The sequence below is a fragment of the Gymnogyps californianus genome, chromosome 4 (assembly GCF_018139145.2).
Source record: "Gymnogyps californianus isolate 813 chromosome 4, ASM1813914v2, whole genome shotgun sequence".
NCBI classification, from domain to species: Eukaryota; Metazoa; Chordata; class Aves; order Accipitriformes; family Cathartidae; genus Gymnogyps; species Gymnogyps californianus.
In genome coordinates this window covers 68,562,975-68,584,277 of record NC_059474.1, presented here as the reverse complement: position 1 = coordinate 68,584,277, position 21,303 = coordinate 68,562,975, and the positions used below count along the sequence as shown (strand labels likewise).

At 35.7% G+C, this 21,303-nt stretch overlaps 1 protein-coding gene across 1 annotated transcript in view; it reads right to left on the bottom strand.

The window, feature by feature from the left end:
• Window positions 1-21,303, bottom strand: part of TTC29 (tetratricopeptide repeat domain 29) — a 214,486-nt gene that overhangs the window by 99,043 nt on the left and 94,140 nt on the right. The window contains 2 exon segments of the mRNA XM_050896042.1: window positions 4,205-4,390; window positions 15,782-16,005. Coding sequence (XP_050751999.1) covers window positions 4,205-4,390; window positions 15,782-16,005 — 410 coding nt within the window.

Genomic DNA, 21,303 nt, shown 5'->3' with positions numbered 1-21,303 from the left:
ATTACATTGCTTTTTCAATATGTATAAAGTGATATCGGCATGTTTAATAGCTATATGAGAAAATGCCTAGAAACCAAACTAATAAAAAAATTTATTATCAGCCCCCTGAGGAAAGACAAACTATGGGGTGAGTACAGCTAATTGAACAGGATCATAACCTGAACACTCCTACAATAATCAATGAGTAGCACCTCATTTGGGTAACTTGTAAACAGAGACCTTATTTTACAAATAGAGTTTTTTTAAAGAGGTTAAAATCTCATTCTGCAAAGAACTGCCACTAAAATCATGTTTGCTCCAAGCAGAATGTTCCATTTGTGTCTGTAGCAGGCTACTCAATTATTATTGTTTTCTTTCCCTTATGTACTGACAGCCACTAATCACCTGCATCCAAATATCATGACTGAAGTCTACACTGCTGACACTTCAAATATTTAGCTTTGAAGATTAATGAACATCAGATTACATCCAGCCTTTAGGACAGGGACCAGGCTGAAAGTCAAAGAACTTTAAATTTGATTACACAAAAATTACCCAGCAAATTTATTGATTTGCTTCCAAGGCAAACAACAATCTTTACAAGTACATGTTTAACTTTATACTCCCAAGCAATCAGTCCTAAGCATATATGGACAGCTTCCATTCACAAGTAATAAAAAATACACTATTGGGTGAGAGAACTGAAAAGAACTGGTACAAGATATTTACATCTAAAAGGATGCACACATAAATGTCTGTAAGACTAACTTCTCTTCCTTGTAAATTCTCCTGTCTTCCTGGCTGCACTATTAATCAATGCAGTTAATATAGATATGATGATTTAAATCAGATGAAAAGTATCATGTAAATGTTAGGCATTATTCACATACCTACACACACATCCCTGTATTTATATAGGTACACATACATATTCCTATATGTATATATTAATGCATACATACATGTCTATACATGTGTATCTATTCCTGCATATATGTATATATTCCCATAGGAAGTGGGCATCTGACTCATTCAGTTCACAAATTAGATTACAGCATTATAAATAACTGAACAAAAAAGATCATTCAATTTACAAGCGATATCTATCTGTTCTAATATCAAAAATAGCATGTTTAGAATTTTATTTACAACACCATTAATACTCATGCAATTTTATACAATGCCAACTCAACATCTGCTCTTACACTTTTTCTGCAATCAGAACTTTTGATTTAATTTTTCACCTGCTGAAAACAAAAAGCGCATGGAATACATCTGCTGTCTTTTTCTCAGTGGTCCCTCAAAGCAAATCCTATGCTTACTCTCTCAGTTTCTTCATTTTTTCACCTCTCTCTATGGAAAGAAAATATTTGCAAATGACAGACCCTACAGATTCAGTAGAGCTTTACCCTGGGCAGTGAAAATGCACCTTGCTTTATCTCTCCTTACCAATGTTAATAAGAAGCCTTTCTTCTGGAATTTCCCAATATTTTACAGCAGGAAAATGAAATTTCCCTCTGTGCATCTCAAAGTGTATTTCATAACTTTACTTATGTGCTTAAAGATATTTAAGTATTCAACAACTTTTGCTTAATACATCATAAAAGTAGGAAATGTTAAATTTTTTTTAGGCAGTGGTTGGATAACAGTAGTGAGTCACACTCAGTATGAGCCTTTGAAGCTACAAATAGACAGGGATGTTTGCTTTTATGCACTTTCTTATAATTTTTTAGTAACTGAAGGACCAAGTGGAAAGGTTGCAAAAACCCCCAGCAACTTCAATCATTTTATTCTACTGAGTATCAGACAGATAACCTAATTAAGCATTTTTCACTCACAATGAAACTGACTTGGTTGTGACTGGCTGGGCTCTAAGCAAGTGCTATCTTATCTACTGGGAAACTGGATTTAGCTTAACTTCAATTCCTAGAACAATACTGGAAAAAACAAATAGTCAAACAGATTATTCACAAGCATTTAGAGAAAACATGAAAATATTATAGCCAATGCCAATACACCAAGAGCGAATGTCATCAAACTAATCTTCTATTTAAGTTAGCAAATTCCTTCTCACTGTCATATAACTTTCTTGTACAGCATTAAGGAAGCATAGATCACCTGCAACTATTGTTAGGTGAGTGCAAATTGGTTAGGAAATCCTATATAGACATTGGTTATCAGTAGTTCACCGTCAGTATGGAAAAAGGTACTCTGTGAGGTTCCACAGGTGCCTGTCCTAGGTCCAGTTTACTACTTAGTATTTTCATTAAGGATCTGAATTACAGGATAGAAAAATGTTTTTTAAATGTTCAAATGATACCAAACTAGGAGGAAGAGAAAGCGTGTTGAAGGACAACTTCACAATTCAAAACAATCTTGACAATTTCTAGAAACCGCCTACAAAACACAGGATGCTACTCAGTGCAAAAAGAAAGCAACATATTGCATTTAGGCAGAACTAACTGGTGATCCCAGAATGGGGAACAGAATAGCTAGTTCACAGTTCTTCAGAAAAGAATTTAGAGATTACTGAAGGTCATGAACTGAATACGAGTATGCAATTTATGCTGAAACAAAAACTGTAGATGTCATACCTGAAAACACAAATAAAAATACAACTTGTAAGAAAAGTAATCCTTCCATTTTATTGATCATTAGTATGAACTCAAATTTTAAAACTGCATCCAGCTCTGGGTGTTGCAGGCAAGAAAGATATGGCAACAGTTCAGAGGAAAACAGTGTGAATGACCAGCAGTCTAGAAAATATAAGGAAATATTAAAAAAGGTGGGAAGTTTCAGCTCTAAGAGAACATGGGGAAAAAAAAGGACAAAACCCTTTCAATTAAAAAAAAACAAAAACAAAAACCAAACCCTGCAGGTTTTATGTCCAGATTTTTGCTGGGAAATTAGGCCATCTTTCAAAACACACCCATTCTGTCAGACACTTACTGGAATTACACTATTTCCACAAAATATTTCAATTTCTGCAAATCTTCTGTTTTCTGAGAAAAACCATTCTATTTGAGAAACCAGCCACAAGCTGAGCTCAAAGTTGGAATGCTTTCAACCCACAAAGTCAAACTTAAAAACAAAAACGTAATGACTATACGAATCACTTATATTTGAAGCAATGGTTAGGCATCCAGCACACTTGGGAATTAGAATTGGAAGATAGGTTTTATTCAGTTACTTGATGCTCACTCATTGCTTGTCTTCCCACAACATGAACAGATTTTATACAAACATAAGAAAACACCTTTTTTATACCCAGACTGCTATACACACACAAACCCCTCTGTCATGAAAGGTTATGCATATTTTTAAACACAGAAACAAGTTTCATCTTGATATAAGAAAGTATTTTTTACAGTGAGAACAATCATTCACTGGAACAGCCTCCCCAGGGATGTGGCAGAGTCCCCATTGCTGGAGGTTTTCAAGATGTAACTGGACAGCATGCTAAAATAATCTCATCTAGGCTCCCTTTCCCATGAAATGTTGGGCCAGATGATCTTCTGAGGTCCCTTCCACCCTAGGCTGTTCTATGATTCTAGTTATTTCTATTAATATCTTTTCTAATTTCAGAGACTCACAGTTTGAGGATACAGATACATGAATGGAGAAATGGAGCTTGTGGTAAGGTATAAATCTGAAGCAAACACCAATGTGGCAGTCACGTACAAACAAACAGGGTGTCATTTTCAGTCAAGAGAACCAGAAGGCAGTTTTTAAAAAAACCACAAAAATATAGGCTGTTTTATCCAAGTGTAAATTGGAGGCAGGATTAAACTGAATGACGTGTTCATACCTCTTTTAAATCAACCCAGGTTGTGTAACTACAGATGCCATCCTACTCAAACACCTGTGGCCTGAGGCAGCATTACCAGTCTCTTGTCAAAAACAAGCAAAAGGAAATAAGGTCAAACCCAAAGAACCTTTGTGCTAAACAAATGCTTCCTTCAAACTTGTGTTTTGTTTTTCATCTGATGGAGTACTTTCAACAGTAGACAGAATGTCAGAGGAAACAGGCCTGTGAATAATTATAGACTTCTTTGTCTTCCTATTCGCTGCTCCAAAAATTAAGATTGCAACAGTTTTAAAACTTCTTTTAAATTATGGTTGCAAATCAATTTTACATTGAAATACTGTGCCCTGTGATGAAACACAAATTGCCAAATATGACTCAATGCTGATACAACGTAGCCTGATGATCTCAGTTACTTACCTTGTTCCTCATTGATGAGGCCCATATTCAGATGTGCTTGTGCCTCTCTTTTCCCACCATCAATTTTTATCAGTTGAGCAGTGTTAAAGCATTGCTCATAAAAGTAATTACTTAACCATTTGTCCTCAGGGTCATCGAAACAGTAGGCCAAGTTAAGCTGGTTATCATACACCTCCTCATAGTGCCCTTTAAAAACAAAAATTACAATAAAAATGTTCGATTATCAGCTTTCAGAAATCTTACATATTACAGCAATAACCATATAATGAAAAGGTATATTTCCACCACTCAAATACCACCAAGTTCTCCTACATATCCACTCGAAGAAATACGATAAGGGGAAAATGATAACCTTATAAATTAGGCAGAATTGAAAACTTATTTTAGCAAAACCGCAATAAATTGCTCTCATTTCTGTATGCAAAACCAAAATTCAGTTCAATAAAACATGCAAAACCTGGATAAGACATTGGCTAGTCAAAAGAGAGAAGCTAGAGTGAGCAAAAAAAGCACACAGTCACTGCTAGAGAAGCATTTGTCTGAGCCACTGAGGCCTGAAAATGCACTGAGAGCTTTCAAAACAGGTCTAAGGTAGCAACTGTGGTGATGGAGATAAAGAACCAAACAGAACACTCTGCAACACAATCTATCAATTCATACTATTTTAAATGTTCAAAGTAAGACTAACAAGAAAGGCTTTGAGTTTTCATGTATATTCCCATTTTTAGTACCTTATCACTCTTAGAAATTAAGGACAAACTGAATTTTACACCTTGCCCTGAAAAAGACAGTTCACCAAGATACTGCTCTCAGAACGAATGTGAAAAGCAGGGGAGACTCAAAGTCACAGATCTCCTTTATGATCCAAAGAAAAAAAACACCCCACATTTAGTTCCCACTCTTTATCATCTCAGACATCTAAATGAACACGAACTATCCCTAGAATTTATAAAAACACTGCAAGTCCCAAATATAAGTAGCATTACAAAATCATCAACAAATATATTATTCACAATTTAAAATTATAGAATGAGAGCTTCTATGGAATTAGAGTTAGAATGAGAGCTTCTATGGAATTAGAGTTATTTCTCTCAGAAAAGCACCTTTAAAAAAAAAATCCACAAAAATCCTCTTTGGATTATTCCAAAACTGTATTAATTTGGAGTAGAGATCTAAAACTTACCTGACAACTCTTATCATACTGCTTCTCCCTAAGGGGGATTTGAAATATGTATTTCCTACATGATGCCGAAGAATCTATGAGATAATGAAGTACAGCGTGAACCTACATGTTTCACAGCTAAATTTATCGCTGGCTAAACTAAATGAAATTTCTTTCCAAACTCTGCTCATGTCAGCTGTGAATGGAAATAATTAACTAAAATTCCATTGCAGTTTTGGTTCGCTACTTACTGTATTTGTGGCTGTTAAATGAACGTAAGCCAAACAGCCAGTTCTTAAAAGAATTTTCATGTAGTTGGGTAAAGGAGTTAAGCACCACAAGTCTTGCAGCAGGTAAGAGACTGACTGGTTAAGCTAGATGTGTGAACAGAACTGCTTTGCTTTCGGGAGTTCTGCAGTTTGTAAGCTTTGCTCAACCAAGAGAGAAAAGGGGGAAAAGAAAGAAAAAAACCCTCTCACTCCTGGGTATGGAGCACCACATAAAAATCGACTGGGGAAAAAACCTGATTTCAATACAGGCAAGATCTCACTCAAAGTCCAGATCTTTTCTAAGTGTTTTAAAACTATGATACCATATCAAAACACTTTGATCAAAAGATGCATTTAATTTCTCTTCCTTTGTTACCTGCAGGAAGAATTGGGGAAAATCCAACTTTCAAAAAGGACTAATTTCTCAACTGTAGATTGTATCATGTATGTGCGTCACTTGTATTGTTTGGAACAAACAGCAGCAATTACTCAAAAAAGTACTGTGAATGCATCACTAAACCACACAAGAGAGCGTTTCCTCAGCCTCATCTCTAGTATGCTCTATCTCAAAACTAAAACCAACAAATTACATATGGTCTAATAGGAAGTAATCCAAATCTCTTGTTCTGTCTGTTGTCATGACCAAGTTCTTTGACTTCAGAATGTCTTGATAAAGCTCTTCAGTGTGTTGTACAACACAGTAAGAACTTTATTCTGTCTTCTGAAAGAGCCCTATTACCACCTAATCATTTCTGCAGTCTTCAAGAGGTTTATCTAGTATTTGTTTCCCCTCCATTTTTATCTATCTTGGCCATTTTGGAGAACATTGGCTGAATTCTCCCTGCGTAAAATTTTCTGAAATCAAACTGAAATGTCTTTTCCCCATTCTTGAACACTCTCTGGTTTTGTCTTTTGATTTACAAATTCATTCCTCTTCTTTAATGGTAAACAATATATTTTTGTTGCTTTTGCTTTATTATTTTACTTTCCTATTTACTTTCTCAGAGTTTTTCCTCCATGAAGTGGTACTTCATATTTCTACCTTTTTAATAATTCCCATTAAAATATATAAAATTATGATTTTTGAGCCAGTTTGTGTTACATACGTTTCCATTTCTAGTATTTTAAATAAGATAACACCCCTTCCAAGAACTGAGAACGTTTCACAATCTCTTTAGAATCACCAAAATAGAAATATCCCAGAAATTACATCTAGATTATCATCTCATCATTTGTAGCTAAGGTTTGATACCAAAACATCAGCTTAAGTTTAGAAATTTGGCTTTAAGAGGAATAATTATCAATATATAGACTTCATGTATTCCTAATCAGAACATTCTTCATGGCTGTGAGTTTTCATGCCTTTTGTTCCCCCTCAAGGCTGAAAAAGTACATTTTAGGTACCTCTTCTTTAGAATATCCAGGAGTGTACATCCTATAAAAAACTTATTCATACATTAGAAATAAAGGCTATTTTGGTACAATAGCCTCAAAAATCTCTGCAAATGATAGTGGAATAGAAGTAACAGAACTGGTTTGGGCTTAATATACACCTATCTATCTGTGTGTGTGCGCACATATATGCATATATATATATATATGTAAGCACATTTATACATATGCATAGATAAAAAGTCAAGACATAGTTGGGATTCATCCAAACTAACCAATTGACATATAGATTTGGGTTACCTAGGATCCCTTAACTCTCAATGAAGAAAAGCAGATATATCTCAGCAGAAGTATCTCATCCCAACTTAAACTATCTATTGCAGCACAAGGAAGTACTTTTAAAGATTATCTCAAAAGTAAAAGGCAGAGGTTCCCATGACGATTACAAGTACATAAACAAATAACCACATGAACAGAGAAATACAAAACCTAATTATAACTACTAGCATAAAGATAACAATACACATTATACATAGATTACAGCTAAGTGAAAATGAACTTGGAAGATAGCAGAGGATACATACAAATGGTTACAATAACACAGTAAGGGGAAAGATAATTGGATTGTCATTGGGGTAGAACACTAGATACAAATTTGTTGCCTTTGAAATCTTTGCTACAAAGTATCAAGGCACTAACGCTACATAAAATTACGCAAATAACTTCAGGTAGTGCCCTACAAATCTCAAGAGATGGAACTGACCTGAGGCGGACTATTGCTACTGCCACAGCTTTGATTGAATGAACTTTAATGTGACCCTCTGATGACTATCCTGCCGGTGAATAACAATGAGAAGTGCACAAAGACAACCATTTCTCTGTAATTGTCTTGGACAGTGGCTGACCAGATATGCTGGTCATAAAATAAACCCCAAAAGACAGACTTTTAAAAGCCGTATTGTCTTCTGGATTCAAAGTCTGATCTGCAAATCAAGAAATTCATTGAGATTATTCTGACAGTGGTAAAGCTAGCATGTCAGACTTAGTAAAAGTGAACTTTTACCTCCCCAGGAGAAGAAAAATATTAGAATAAGTAAATACTCTCTTCTATAAAATCTCCCATTGGTAGTTCAGTCGTTAAATCTTTGACCTCTCTGATTTTGTACAGTAAGTTCTCTACAGCTGATAATAGAATACATATAGACAAGTCATTTTTATATATCTGTTGATATAAAAAATAATAATTATCTGCACCAGTTATCAGACAGGGAATGACAGCACTGGAATGTGATACTGAATGAACAGAAAGAGAAGTCTGAATCACACAAGCAATTGTAAAATGGTTCCTGGAAGACAAATTCCTGTTTCTAAATAAGAAACAATTAAGAAAGCACATGGATAAAGGTTCAAAGGCTGATCCCATTAATCTTTCAAAAATTACATTAATTTCATAAAACATTGGAAGCTAAATTCAGGTCTTCCAGAACATTTAAGTCACAGGATTGTGAGAACACTGTAAAGATGAACATCTACCCAAAATGGCAGCTACACAGAACAAACAGAACTCGATGGGGCAGATGGTGAGGCCTGATAGTTCACAGTTTTGGACTTAATTGAAGATCTGAAGCAGGGCTAAGAACACATCTTATGGACAATTATCCAACAGAACATTTTTTCAATGCCAAATTACCAAATTGAAGGCAGTAATATTTCACAAAAATTAAGCAGAAAACAAATTAAAAGTCATGCTATGTTGTAGTATTTGGTTTATAATATTTTAATATTTTTATGTTTTTGTCCCAGAATATAAGTTACAGAAAATAGACTTTCATTTTGTTTGATCTGAACTTTCAAAATATTTTATTTTCATCGTCCTTTGCAATGGAAAACAAGTTTAAAATTGGGTGTTTATGCACAAAAGAAAAGTATCCCTATCAAACCTCACTGAGATCTTTTTGTTAAAGAGAGATTTAAAAAAAAATCCCTTCGACTTGAGCTTAAACATTAAACCCCATATATTAAACACATACAGTATTTCCTGCTCTGCATCAGGATCTCTTCAGGTGCATCTCAACTGTCAAGCAGGATCTCATTATGCTCAAGCCATAGACCCCGACTGGCCCACTGAACAATATCTTTATTTGTTCCTGGACTCTTCTCAGGAACTGTTCCCTTGGCAAGCAAAGGTGTGCATGGAACAGAGGGTCATTTAAATCCATGGTCTGCATGTTTGTTGTGTTCAGTGAGACAATACTAAGTAGTGCAATGCACAGTGATAGCAAGGTGGAGTTTGAGTATGACAATCCCAACAGAGCTAAGATGAGAAAAAAGAAACGTAGAAGATCTGCAAGCCATACTAGTGTGATTTAAGTACAACTGCTGCCACATCTGTATGATCTCCTTCCTGACAGGGCGCAGTGGAAGAAAGGAAAAGAAGTACTGAAATGGTCTTTAGAGAACAGATGAAAACAACATCATGAAGAGATCCTGGCTTGGTATTTTCCTGGAAGAAGAAAAGAAAGAGGCTGCTGTTCTTGTTAATGGAAAATAGAACTTGTACTAATTTTTAAAATACAGGTATCAGAAAGAAATTTTTCAACTTCTATTTATGGCTCAATATTTTCCACTCAAAAAACCACCAGTCAGTCATTTGTTCCTGCCAGATGAAGGCCATATGGTAACTTTTCAACAGCTGGTAACACTCATCTTCCAGTTCAGTTAGTCATTTTTAGTAAGTATGACTTGATTATAACTGACCATTCACTCTTGAAGACATACAAAGGAGTGACCTGAGATCAATTACATCACTAGGAGTAATTTTTGATGTCAGAATGAGACACCATTAATACTGGAATTTTCATTTTTCTTTTGCCAGAGATCAATACCAGTGACTTAGTGGCAAGACAGCTGATGCTGTGAAGAATTCACACACAGAAAGATCTAGGATGGAGGCTCTTGGGCCAAAAAGAAGCATGAACGGTAATAGAATATGGTGCTGCAATCAGTTTATTTCCACCTGGATCCATACACGGCAAAGAATCAGTCCCATTTGCTTGTTCAGGACAATCATGCCTCTAGACCTACAGGTAGAGCGCCACCCAATCATTTCTTTTTCCAGAAAGTATATCCATAAGCTAAACTCGCACACAAATGAAGAAAGGTGGCTGCGGGTTAGCATGCTGACACCATCAAGTTTCAGGTAGACCCTCTGTTTCCTAGATATCATGAGGCAGAGTGCACACAGAGCACACCCCTCCCAACACTGCTAGGTACATAAGGGGAATATATTCAATGAAAGTACAATCTATACAAAGATGCTAAGGAAATGGTCAGGATATAATTTTGCCAAGTAAGGATAAAGCTATCTAATGATAATGATATAAGGTAATTAACTGGTAATCTGGGATGCTAAAGGGAGACTCCAAGCCATTGCAACAAGAACCCACTACTGAAATTTTCTAAGAAATGCTGCTTCTGTTGAAGTTAATGGTAGTTCTACAATTGGCTATATTTTGAGAAGGCTTGGCTTCTTTCCTGGGCAGAATCGCTTCACTTCTTGTAAGATAATTACAAAAATAAACTCCTCCATTGGTCTCTAGCAACTGCTGTGTTTTTTCCTGTGATAAAATATTAAGTAGAGAACAACAAACCTGCTTAGAAAATAAAACAGCGTTCCCTTCCCCATCCCCCCAAAACCAAAGAAAACTATGTCTTCTCCAAGCAAATATTAAAACAGGTTTTGGTATGTTTATCTTTTTTAATGCATAACCTCTTTCCATTTTTTTTCCAAAATAGCATGGGTGACATGGTTATTGCAATGTTTCTAGCTCAGCCTAAGGTGTAAGTGTGAAATCTTACAGAAAAGCTTTCCACTGTAAAATGCTAAACTCTGTTTTCAACCTTAAGTACCTTGGACAAAGAAAGATTTTCCAGTGCAAACACATCAAATACTCATGCTTTCTTCGTATACTTTACGAAAAGTCATCTTTTACAACAACAACAAATGATAACTCATACTGTGAAAAGTTTTCTCTACACTGAAGTGAGGAAAAAGAGCCAAGTTAGCACTTCCTTCTAATTCTATGTGTCTGATATTCTCTACAACAAGGGTCAGCAGCCTGTGGCACATGCACAGATTCAGCATTTAGCTTAGAGCGTACCACAAAGGTCGCATGGGGTCAGGAACCAGGAGCAGATGGAATCTGAGAAAGGCAACAGTTTCCAGGTCTTAACTGCTACTCTCCACCAGCTGCTCCAATGATCAACTAACAAGCAGCGTCTTGCCCATTTGAAGGCATGTTCATACCCGAGTATAGGTTCCATGCATTGACTTTGGCACAGTGAACACAGTGATCTGCCACTATAGTGCTGACTGCTCAATACACGTTGCAGCCACTGAACTGTGGCATTTTCCCTGGTTTTGCTCCCCTCCTGTGGCAGAGTAGAGCCAATGGCTGAGACATCTCTTCCTTTAATTGTTCTTGAGCTGTAACTTGCCTTGCATTCCCTTCAACTTGTACAATACAAGTAAACCAGCTCACTCTAGCAAGCACTGATCATACCAGCTCTTCAAGGCCTCTGCTAGTCCTAGGTAAGATTCAGTTAGGGTTCAAGCCTACATTTAATATGTAATTCAGATGTAATTTGAAGAGCAACATTTTCCAAGCCCTTCTGAAATAATACTGGGACAGGTGACCTCTAATTTGACAAAAAACAAATTCGGCACACTATCATTGAGAGGCTGTCCTCAGTCTAAAACACACAGTTGATGCTTTACAGTATAATCTGCATACTATCAATCATTCTTCTGGTAGGCCTAGTGCTAACTAACTAACTAAAAGTAGCTACACAATATTTTGATGAGATGATTCAAAGAAGTGGCTTAGCCTAATGAGCATATAGAACCAACAAGTAAATTAGTAATACATTTTAAAACAATAAGACAGGCTGTAGCAGCCAAGTAGTGATTTAAAGAATCACTTACATTCATATGGTAAAATTTGTGCAAATACCAGTTTAAAGGTTTTAATTTCACTTTTAAATAGTTTTATCTGAGGAACAGCAACATTATCGTTATAATGAACTGTTCTCCCAGGCACACATTACACTGGGTGCTGTTCCAAAATTCCAAAATATAAGTAAAAGACTTCTTCGTTGGATTTCCTTTGTTTCTACTTCTTCCCCATGACCCACCTAAACACACAGAGTAAAATTTTGTCTGGGTCTTAGACAGACAAAAAGAATTCTATTTAGTTGGCGCACCTCTGTAGGGTACGGTCATCATTTGTTCACAGGGTGTCAGCAGCCAAAGGATATTTAGTTAGCAACCCTCAGTGTCAGACAAGGATGGACTGCGGCTTCAAACTCTCCCTCCTGCTAACTCGCAGAACAGGATTGAGTAGGGGCCAGGGAGCTATGGCTCTTCAAAGGGATAGCAACCACAACCTGCCAGCACTGTACTACACCTTTGAAGGGCAATTATACTTTTAAATGGAATTACTCTGAGCAGTACAATCAGGCAGGCAAGCAGGCAATTGGGCAGGCCATTCCACGGTCTCAAAATATAACATTCTTTTTGAAAGAAACCCCAACATTTTCATACACGTGCCAAGAAATAACTGTATACATCACATGCTGAGCTATGTAGATACATTACTTTGGCATTTAGCCTGCATTCTTCTGTAAAAAACCCCACAACTATACATACTTAAACATCTAAACTATCTCCTTTTTTTTTTAAGCTACTGAGACCAGAACTAGTAAAAAGAGAGGTTAGTCCATGATAACGAAGAAAGATCAAGGAATAATTAGAAACAACTCAATTTTGAAGTCAGAAACATTTACATTATTTGCATCAAAAAAGACCAAATAGGAATGCAGTCAAGTATTGCCAATATTTCTGCCAGTGTTTTTAGGATGCTTCTGTACGTAGGGCAAAATAACTGTCAGCTATTTTTCTGAGAAGCTGCAAAGATTAATGCTAGCTCTCTATTTTTAAATACTTGGAAGGTATTCAAATACAATGACAATGAGATTAAGTTGGACAGAAAAAAAGATATTTTCTTTGCACACATTATAATATTGGTAATAGCCAATAAAAAAAGATGACTCCTGTATGATTTGAAGTTCAATCAAAATGTTCCACTAAAAATGAAAACAGAGAGAACATTCGCTGGTGTATGTAAAGGTAAACGGTCTGTACAATGTAACGCTGGTAAACAAAATAAACTCAGCAGTAAAGAAAATAATTGCTCTTTGATAGCAGCCTCCATATTGTGATAGATGGCACTGATTCTATGCAAGCAAACAATTTATGTCCAGCATTATAGTGTCCTATAACTACAAACAATCAAAAAATTGAAAAGATTAACATATTCCACCAATAAACATGGAAAGTGAATGAATACCTAGCTTTCTCTGTGCACTATGGTAACAACCATAAAACTCTAAACTTAGGAGCAGCAATCCTAAGTTATATTCACAATTAAGACAGCAACACTCTAGGATACAAAAACATCAGGTGAGAAAAATTAAATAATAAATAAGAAAATTGTTTACTGACATAGTAAGTGAAGTTTTGTTTTCCACTTACCACTTCAGGTTCAAAACCAATCCCTTCATGAAGTTTAAATTCATCAAAAACCTTACAAGTCACGAAATTTTTTTTTCATAATTTATACCTGCTATCTCTTCTTCAACACAACTGTTAGCTCAGGACAGCATACCTGAGACAGGTAAACTTTCAGCTAGCCTAATATTAGTCACATCAGCCATACTGTGAAGCTCTCACAGTTTGCAGCCCCAAATATTACTTTCAGCCTTTTAAGCTTGAACTGTGGCCGCTGAAGAGCAAACGCAGGTCAGCTGCTGTTGTGACTGCTACATCATGGTAAGTTCCAGCTGAGGTGAACTGCTGAACACTTCTTAAATGGTGTCAACTAGAGTTGTCAGGAGATCATAAGCCAGAGCCCCAAGCAATTTGATTAGAATCAGAGAGTAACTGGATTAGCGGAACTACTGAATTAGTATTTGATGAGCTGTATAATTCATATGTTATCTTCACAGCACTACTAGCTGTAACACCTACAACATGAATTAGCATCCACCCCTTCACGTGCCAGGTGACTCAAGCCTCACTTAATACAAACAAGAGACTTGTGCAAAGGTTTGCATTGAAACTGATGGAAAAATCAAAGCTAAAACTATACCTTGTTCTAGCAATTCAGTAAAGATGCTTGCCAACTCTATTAGCATGTTCTCATTATTTTGTCTTCTTTCATTTTAACCAACTTTAACAGGCAAAGTTGGGAGATATTCTCTCCTACAGGCAAGATACAATCAGTCAGGCAATTGGTGGTATCTTGTCTCTGTGAGAGGTGACAGACTTACAGAGCCCAGCACGCAACGAATGCTGAGTTCAGTGAGAGAAAGGGCCCCTGCCTTTCATAGGGGCAGAAACTGCATAGTCAGCAGCGCCTTGACTCTCTGGGAGCGCGTTTGCCAACTCTGTTGTAACATATCAGTTTGTAACATATCAGTTTGTAACACTGAAAAATATCATGCACTGAAGGAAGGCAAAATGCTTTCCTCAAGCAGCTGCAGGAAGCAGGCCCATCAAGATATCTACCACTTTTTGAACATCAAAGTGTTGGCAGTATGCTTCTGTCAGGGCAGTCTGAGCGCAAAACTTCTCTCTTGTACTCCTGCAAGCTACGGCAGTGCCTATTCAGGTTTTAGTCATACTCCAGACAAATCTGAAGATTCCTTCCAATCATGGGCTGGCTAGATTTCCTGCCTAGAATTACAGTGAATTAAATAAAGAAACACAACTTTTGGCTTTCATAGTAAACATAAAATAAACATTTTAAATGAACATTTTTTTAAGTGCTGAAAGGGTTTTTTTGCTGTTCCTTTTTCAAATGAAGTTGTCTGTTTCTAATTTTCAGTCAAAAAGCTTAGGTTCCAAACTCACAAGCTTTATTGTAGTTTTCCATATTTGTAATGATCAAAATGCATCTTGAAACAAGCCAACTATAGTGAAATCAGCTCAGCCATGAAACTGGATTGCAGTTAGAGCTTTATCTGCCTCCATCCTACAATTATTCCAAAGGAGAAAGACAGAGTAAGTTATGTTACTATTTATAGTAAAAGGAAATGATAAATATGAGTGCTTAGTAAATAGTAGGCAATAGAGAAAATACAGTAATTTGGAGTTATGTCTTCACTAATATCTAGTAATTCACAGGTGGCATGTTACATCTGTGTGCTGTATTTTATTTGACATGTTCACAATCCTTTTTAAGTCAGTCACAAATCCAAACACAGTTAGCAGACAGGGTATTTAATAAAATCAGATTTATAAAACTATTACTGTGTGAAACAGCATTTCACCTATTAAATTTTTCTAATACAAAACCAGCTACTCAAATCGATAGAGAAAGAAAAACAATAAATAATGAAACTATGAGAAAATAATTGAGAAGTTATCAAAGCTATAAACACATCAAACGTTTCTGATGATATCATAATGCACTCTACATGCTTTTCCCTTGGTTTTTTTTCCTTCACAAAGCCTCTCCCGGTATCTGCAGTTCCTAATCATTTATTCTATAAATACAGCTTAGTTGACTAAGGCTGAAATGTGCTAAGATGCAGGAACGTTTCAAATTCATACATGAAACAATTTGGAAGCTTCCCCCAGGCATTCGCGGCTGCGGCTCCCGCTGCTCTGCTACCCACAATCCCCCCATTTACCTGCTCGCTGGGCTGCCTCAGCCCTGGTCAGGAAGTGGTAAAGCTGATCCAGCTTATCAGGCTGCTCCTCCAGGGACTTCTGCTGCCATATGGCTGACCCAGGCCCTGCAGCCTCCCTCAAGGCATTCCACTTCTGTATCAGAGTGAAGAGCTCGGAGAAGGACTTGTGATAACCCTGTCGCAGCATGTCTATGCAGATGTTCTTCTTGTATGAATTCCTGTTACTGGGAATAAGAAAGAAAGATTTTAAGCCTTTAAACCTGTATTCTGTTCTCCACCTTACGAAATAAGTACAGATAACTAAAACAGCTTTCAAGAAGAGACCTCTGCAGTTCAGCAGTGGGGAAGGGCTATTCCCCCCCCCCCCCCCCGCTCAAAAAGCATTCTGCTAAAATATGATTATGAATGTCATACCCTAGGGAAGTAAATATGGCAATAATGAATAAATATCAATACGTATATTGAAAACATGTTAAAAATATACTGGTATTCTTTAGCTGGTATTGGTAAAAAAGGCTGACTGAAGGGAAAAAACCCCATGTTTACATTAGTTCATGAAAACACAACGAACTCTTAGTTTGCTTTAAAACAGTGCACAGGGAAAAATGAGGCACATTCCACATGTCAAAACAATGTATATGTTAAATAGTTTTGCTGTAGGATATGATGGCTTGGTTTAAAACCTCAAACAAATGCTATGCCAGAAACATAATCATTAGATATTATTTTGCTTCTGTTTAGCCTATAACTTCAGCTGGGACTGGTTTACTGATGCAAAAGTTTGATAATTTCTCCCTAATTTTAAAATCATATTATGCAATGATGAATTTATATCAAAGTTATCTCATTCATAAACTCTGATAAGATATACGTATCAAAAAGTTGTGTAATCAAATATTCTCAAGAGGTAATATATCTTTTGAGGCATTATTTATGGAAATAATAAAAATATTTCTTTTATGTGTCATGCAACAATCATTGTGTCCTATCCTGGAGAAAACTATGAGTCCAATGGGACTGCCTGCAACACTGAAGGACAGATGTAAAGGTTTGCAGGCGTAGCTATCTAGTGTGAGAAAACGAACTTTTGTCCCAGTAAAATGGCAAGGACCCAGATGTGTTAATTCTATTTTCTATATTCCATTAAGTTTCCAAACTGTTTTCAAGACTGTCTTTTTAGATTAAAATCCATTTAACTTCAAATTCTCAGCAGCTTTAAAATAAATATGGAATTCTGAAAACGGAGATTTATAGTGTATGTAATAAATTCAGATGACCTTATGCTAAACAATAGCCTAATGAGAATGACACTTTGAGCCTAAAAAGAGCTACTGCAGTTCTTTAATAACGCTAATAAGATGAAAGTGATGTAAAAAACTTCTTAGCTGTATGTCAAAGAAATAAATAGTAATGTGAGATGTTAGAAGTAAATAATCTGCATTATTTCATATTTAATATGATTAAAATAAAACCTATTAATTACTACATAGATGCACATTAATTCTTCATATGTATTTTTTACATTTCAGTTGCAGAACTGAACACAAAAATATTACAAAATCCTGATACGATTTAGACTAGATAGTACTGAATTTATGTTTAATATATAAATAGGTGGTTTTTTGAGATTGAAAAGCACACATTATTCACACAGACAAGGGAAAATATATAACTACTCTGCACCAGAAAACATTTGTAACGTTTATCTTAGAAAAGTAAATGAGAAATATCTTTAAACATTTAAATTTTAATTTGCCAGAATATGCTATATTTGTCAGATATCAGATGCACAATATATAGCTTAAAAATACTGTAAAGATATTATGTTAATACAGTACAATGTATTCTCTACCCTGTATATGGAATGCTTTTTTTTTTTCTGTTTTAAAATTCTATCTAACTAAAAAAATATCGAAGAATATAGGTAAAAAAATTCCTACCAACTTCCAAAGGCCTAGGACTGAATCCTACAGTAATATAATTCAGAGCAGTGGAATAACAATCTGTATAGCAGACACACATACATGCATATTTATTTATGTAATGTGATCTATATACGTATGTAAGTGTGCATGCATTAGATCATTAGATGTATTAGAAGTAAACAAGAAAGTACTGCTAAAAGATCTTAACAGTGACTAAACAAAACGTCATTCAGTTAATTTTTAACATCGTTTGCATACTCACTGAGCACAGTACTAATATTCATACAAATAGAAAAATTGTGTCCATGTAACATGTTATTTCCTGTAGACTGATGCATTTTACTAGAAGTCAAAGCACATTTTCCCCACAAGACAGCATTATTAGCAAACCAATACAGGAAAACAAAACATACAGTAAAATAGGTCAGTTTTAAAAATTAGTGTCAATATTCTTTTAATAAATCCCATCCCAATTAATAAAGAAATTGAAATAATGCTGAAGTAATCATACGGTACAGAGCACTTTTTGTCTTTGGCAAAGATAACTGATTTTAACTCACAAGCAATGAAGCTATCTACTGTATAACCATTCAAATTTTAGAGGCATAAAGATAAGAGTTATCTCTCAGTTATACTTAAAACCAGAAAATACAAAAAGCGCAAAATAATAATACTATTGTTTCCTTAAGTTTCTGCAACATATAAGCCACAAGTGACTGATCACACACAAACAATAAAATAGGGCTAGAAATGAATTATATTATGGGGATGAATGGTATTTGTGACACCTAAGAGAGCTTGACACTGCAATGAATTCTGAAATTGTTTCAGTTATCAAAGTGGTTCCAGATGAAAACACCAGTGTCCTTTTTTTCCAACAAACAGTGTTTCGAACAGAGGAGTGGTGTAGGTGACAGAAGTAAACTTTTCATGATATCTTGAGATAAACTATAAATCCTCAGTCCTCAAAATCCTTTTCATACTGCTTTTTATGATGTCATGCAGCATGTAAAATGGGGGGTTAAACAGGACATCTCATGTTTTACATAGCCGAAGATCACGTTATTTCTAATATCAATATCAAAACCTGATACCTAATTAAATGTACATGACTTATTTTATAAAATCCAACTGTTAAAGAGTATGTTTCTACTACATTAATAAACTCGTTTACACTAAACCTTTTGAACCTTCCTACCTAATAAATTATGATATATTATTAAACAAGTAAGTTTGTTTTTCTGCATTGCGTCCACGCCGATTTTAGGTTTCCTTTGAACAATTACGTTACTTCGAGAAGCAAAATGAAAAAAGACTGGCCTTTCATTTGGTTGGAGACGTTCAAGAGGTTTAATGGTCTCTGGGGGCATCTACTGGAAATCTGGAAAACTGCAGCCAGGACATGTTAATCATGCAGCTGTCAGTGCAGCAAGGCACGGCTGCAGAACAAAGAAAGGAACCAGCACGGATTAAATGCAGGGCGCGCATCGCTGCGAGCAACGCGCAGGCGAAGAGCGGGGCTGCGCTTCCTGCGCCGCCGCTGACTCTGGCTTGCGTTACTCAGTGCCACAAAAGCAGAGTGCCACAAACATGCAAACACCGCCTGCACAGTTGCCTGCAAGCAATTAAACCAGGCGAATTAGAATGAGCAGACAGCTTTGTAATGTTAGCCGTGTTTAATTTTAAAATTGAACCGTGATATGAATATAAACATGAAGTCCTCTTTCCCCTTTGAATGATCATATGTGCACGCTAGGAGAAAAAGATTTCAGATGGCTTTTTTAAAACAAAGTATTTTTTAATGAAATCTAAGCATATCTATGTATTTATGGTTAAAACAAAGATACCAATTAATCTGTTTTTAATTTAAAGCAGATTTGTTCTATTTTTTTAATCCATGAAATTCAACAGATGAAAACCGTAATACTTAACACAGATAGATGATGCTGAGAATCCACTGTTCTGCCGACTGTACACTCATCTCTGTCATTACTGAAACCCTGTTGATGTTGCTACATGTTTATTTACACAGGTTGGGTAAAACAGTGGAATGAGGTCCACTTAGTGGATCTGGCTGGGTATCATGCATTTGTCCTACGTCAGCAGTTACTGCGATGCAGTATTTTATGCATGAGGTGCTGAAAAATCCTGTGCGCTTCTGTGTGTGTGTCATGGCGGGGTGGGTGTCAGAAGAATTTTTAGCACCAAATAAATAACCACCAAAAGTTAAAGTTGCCATTTTAGTGGTACCATGTTATAGATGATGATTTCATGTAGTACAATATCACATGGGTGGAAGCAGCTATTTATTGAATGTGGATCTGCAAGCTTGAAAAGGCACTGCTATTGTTAACACTGTGCTTTAACTGTACCTGGATGGTGCTACGGGCATTTTACTTTTCTTAAACTATACAGCTGCATATATAATTTTCTTATATGGATTTCTTTTATTATTATTATTGCTATTCTAAAATGATCTAGAGTCATGCTGAGGAATCACAGAAACTTGTTTCTAATCTGCCTTTACCAGTACAAAAATCATAAATACTAACCTTCAGTGAGGCTAATGAAATTACACTGTTGCAATCTCAAGAACCTTCCCATGTTATGGTATTGTATTTTTACAAGACTCTTAAGCAATTCTGGGAGATCAGGACAGTACCGTACTACATTCCCTTTAACTTAAAATCCTGCACAAAGCTATTTGCATTCTACCCTTTACACTGAAAGAGAGAAAAGAAAAAAGAAATTAAGAGGCCAAGAGGCAGGTACTGGTGTTAGAAATAATCAAAATAGTCAGTATAGCATAACAGAATTATTTATCATGAGCTTAATTCTCCATGCCTCCTGTCTGGTGTGTTCAATTACAGACATGCAAAATAAGTGCAAAAGTCTACTATTTTCAGATGACAGATTTTTTTTTTTAATATCAGGGTTCATATCTTTAGATTTTGTAGGATTTAATTAGTACTATAGGTTAATGCCAGCTGCTGATTACAATGCAAGTGTACTGTAGCAATCCCATTTTGTAAAGCACAAAATGGCATGGATTAAATGATAGTATATAAAATATTAAAGTGTACTTCCAGTGTAAAATAATTACTCTACCAATTATTATAATGTTTAAAAACTGTATTCAAATAGGTTGCATCCACTTGGGATTTCCTTCTGCAGTTGGCAAGTCAATGACTGGTATAAATGCCTTAAATAAGGATCACAAAATTGTGAAAAAATAATCAAGATATTTTTGCTTAAGTTTATTTAAACAAATACATTTTACTTCCCCCTCCCCCCACATTTCCTGTCTATAAATCAACAAGAAAATTAAAATTACATCAAGTATGTGAATACTTAGCTACTTTGTGTTTAACCTACATGCAAACAAACACAGCATAGACAAGGAAACACCAGAATTCTCTCACTAAAATTTGAAAAATATATGCATTAAGTAAAAACAAATAGACTATACAAAACACTAAAAAGCCAAGCATGATGTAAGAGTTTATAACTTCAGGCTGCTCTGCCTAAGAATCGAAAGAGGAATTATTATTTAGTTATAGCTGGACAGCCAAAAAACATAACAGGTTTGCAACACCG